This window comes from Urocampus carinirostris, chromosome 16, assembly GCF_059441175.1.
Source record: "Urocampus carinirostris isolate Australia breed hairy pipefish chromosome 16, RoL_Ucar_1.0, whole genome shotgun sequence".
In the NCBI taxonomy this organism is placed as follows: Eukaryota; Metazoa; Chordata; class Actinopteri; order Syngnathiformes; family Syngnathidae; genus Urocampus; species Urocampus carinirostris.
Window position 1 is genome coordinate 9072948 of NC_142364.1, and position 2859 is coordinate 9075806.

Below are 2859 nucleotides of genomic sequence, written 5' to 3' on the forward strand. Positions count from 1 at the left end.
TTTTTTTAAATAAATGCAAACGAAATGTTCACTCTAGCCACTAGAGGGCAGTAAAACTTTTCGATTTAGTAGGCCCAGCCTCGTGATTTACTCTTTAGTCCTTTAATGTCCATGCACTGCTAAAACCTTCATTTTCTTTTTAATTCATTTCAAACCAGTACGATAATTAAGGCAAAAATTCTATAGATATATATTTTATAGCTCCCATTTTCGTTTGTATAGCGTGGTGAGTTGGTGTAAAACCATGAAAATCATTTTTTCCTATTTTGGGGGAATAAATGTCTTATGCGGAGAAAATATCCCTTGTCATATTTGATTATAACAATGAGTAGGTCACTAAATGATAACGCATAATACTAAAAAACTACATTTAGCTAAAAATTGTAAGTTTAAATATTTTTTTGTTTTTTTTACTGATCCGGCCCGCCTGAGAATAAAAAATCTGGATCCCGCCCCAGGGTACAAACTGAGTTTGACATCCCTGCACTAGACAATACAGCGCCATCTAGTGGTCAAATATTGTTCATTTTCCCTTTAAGCCCGGGTTGTCAAACTCATTTGGGCTCAGGGGACACGTGGTAGAAAAAAAATACTCTCCAGGGCCCAAACTTGTAGATTAAAGAGAAAGGGAGAAGAAAAGGAGATGGAATTATAATTGAAAGAAAAACAGAGACATAGAGAAGGAAAGGGAAAGAGAGAAAGGAGAAGGGTTAAAAAGAGAAAGACAGGAGGAGAAAGAGAAAAATGGGAGAGAAAATAGGAGAGAAATGTGGAAGAGAGAAGGAAAAAGACGGACATTAAAAATAAAAGAGGGGGGAGAATAAGAATGAGAAGGAAAAAAGAAATGAAGAAAGGGGGAGAGCCAGAAAAATGAGAAAGAGGAAGAAATAGATAGGTGATAAAGAGAAAATAAAAGATGGAGAGAAAGGAAAGGATATAAAAAGAAAAAGAGAGGTGGAGAAAGAGAAAATACGAATGAAAAACAAATAGAAAGAAAGAAATGAACAAAGGAGAGAGAGAGAATGAAAGAGAGAACAGGAAATAGGAAAATATAGAGATAAAATGAAAGCAAAGGGAAAACAAAGTGATACAAAAGAGAGAGGAAGATGGAATAAAAAGTAAAAGGAGGGAACGAACAAAAAAGATAGAGGAGGGGTAAAAAGAGAGCAATAAAATGCAAGGGGAACTGGGATGAAGAGAGAGACAGAGAAAGAAAGAGAAGGGGGGAGAGAGAGAGAGGGGCAGAAAGTGTGAGAATTAGAGAGAAAATGGAACAAAATAAATGTAGTGGAGAGAGAAAATTAGAGAGAGAGAGAGAGAGAGAGAGAGAAAGAAAAAGAGAGGCTATAGGGAAAGATGGAGAGAAACAAGGAAAAAAGAAATGAAGTAGAGAGAGAGAAAGAAAAATAGAGCATGAGAGAGGAAATATATGCAGATAGAATGAAAGAAAAAACAGAAATAGGTACATTTAAAGAGACAGGAGAAAGAAAAAAGAGGGAAAGAATAGATGGTGAGGAGAGATAAGAAGAGCGAGAGAAAATGTAAGAGGAAAGGGATGAAAAGAGAGACGGAAGAAGAAGAAGAAAGGGAACCAGTGTCTATGTAAGTGGCGACATCCAGTGGACACACTTAAAACCGCATCCCTACATTTTTCTCTTGCGCTCCTCTCACTGGCGTCTCGCAGGCCCGTTTCAATCTCCCGGCGGACCTCATCCGGCTCTCGGGCCGGTACGTTTGACACCCCTGCTTTAAGCCCAGTTACCCAGAATGCATTTCTGAAACCCGCCTGCTACTAGCGGCGAGGGGAACTTAAAGCGGGACATTTTAAGGCGTTTTTTTCTCTCTTTTTTTTTTTTTTGGTCCGGACGCACTGACGACGGTTAACAATTGACTGTACACGCGCTTCCCACCCTGACACCCCTGCCCTCCACGTGAAATGGAGAAGAATCACCTCAGCCCAGAATGTCCAAATAGACGGGGGAAGCCTTTGCCAAGCTCTGCAGCATGCCGTGGATCTCCTTGATGTTGAGCCTGATGTATGGCTCCCTTTGCCAGCAGCCCAGCATCAGGTCATAAACTTCCTTGGGGCAAGCGCGTGGACGCTGAAGCACCCGGCCTTGCGTGATGCACTCGATCACCTGCACCCAAAAGTTCACCGGGGGTCTCAAACTTCTGAGGTTTTGACATGTAGCATGCAGCCAATAGCCTTTAAGCTTCATTACCGCATCTGTAACTATTAGAGCTTAGATCGGGCCTAAAAAAAATCTAGCCCGAACCCGACCGAGTACCGTGTTTTGTGGGACGGAGCCCGAAGAAAACTTGAAATGTCATATTTTACTCGTGAGGACTCGAGAGGAGGAAGTGATTTGTGATCACAAATTCAAACTAAGTGGCCTTGATAGCATGGTGTCATGATGACTGATTTGGATCACCTGTGCCCAGGGTTGGGTAGGGTTACTTTAACTTGATTACTTCCAATGACTTTTGGATTACTCCAATAGCAAATATGCTAATAAGCGACAAAATAAACTAAATATGAATCAAATTACTAAATTTTGTGCAGGCTTGGGGAGTAACGGAATACATGGAACGGCAAAAATGATGTCGGCAAGCTGTTTGGATTTATTTTCATTTTGTTTCTGTCGCATATTATGTTAATTTTGCCGGAGATCAGAGAGATCAAAGCCAGGAGAGAAAGCTTACCACGTGTTGTGAGTCATCATTTTATTCATATTATATTTATTTTGTCTTTTATTAGCATATTTGGTATTGGAGTCATCCAAAAGTCATTGAAAGTAATCCAGTTAAAGTAACCCTACCCAACCCTGCATGTAGCATGCACCCATAAGCCTTTAAGCT

General features: G+C 40.4%; 1 protein-coding gene across 1 annotated transcript in view; it reads right to left on the reverse strand.

Moving 5' to 3' along the window:
- Window positions 1-224: 224 nt before the first annotated feature.
- ntrk2b (neurotrophic tyrosine kinase, receptor, type 2b) overlaps window positions 225-2859 on the reverse strand; it is a 55813-nt gene continuing 53178 nt past the window's right edge. The window contains exon 17 of the mRNA XM_088319990.1: window positions 225-2138. Within this exon, the coding sequence (XP_088176116.1) occupies window positions 1953-2138 (186 nt within the window). The 3' untranslated portion in view covers window positions 225-1952. The remainder of the gene's footprint in view (window positions 2139-2859) is intronic.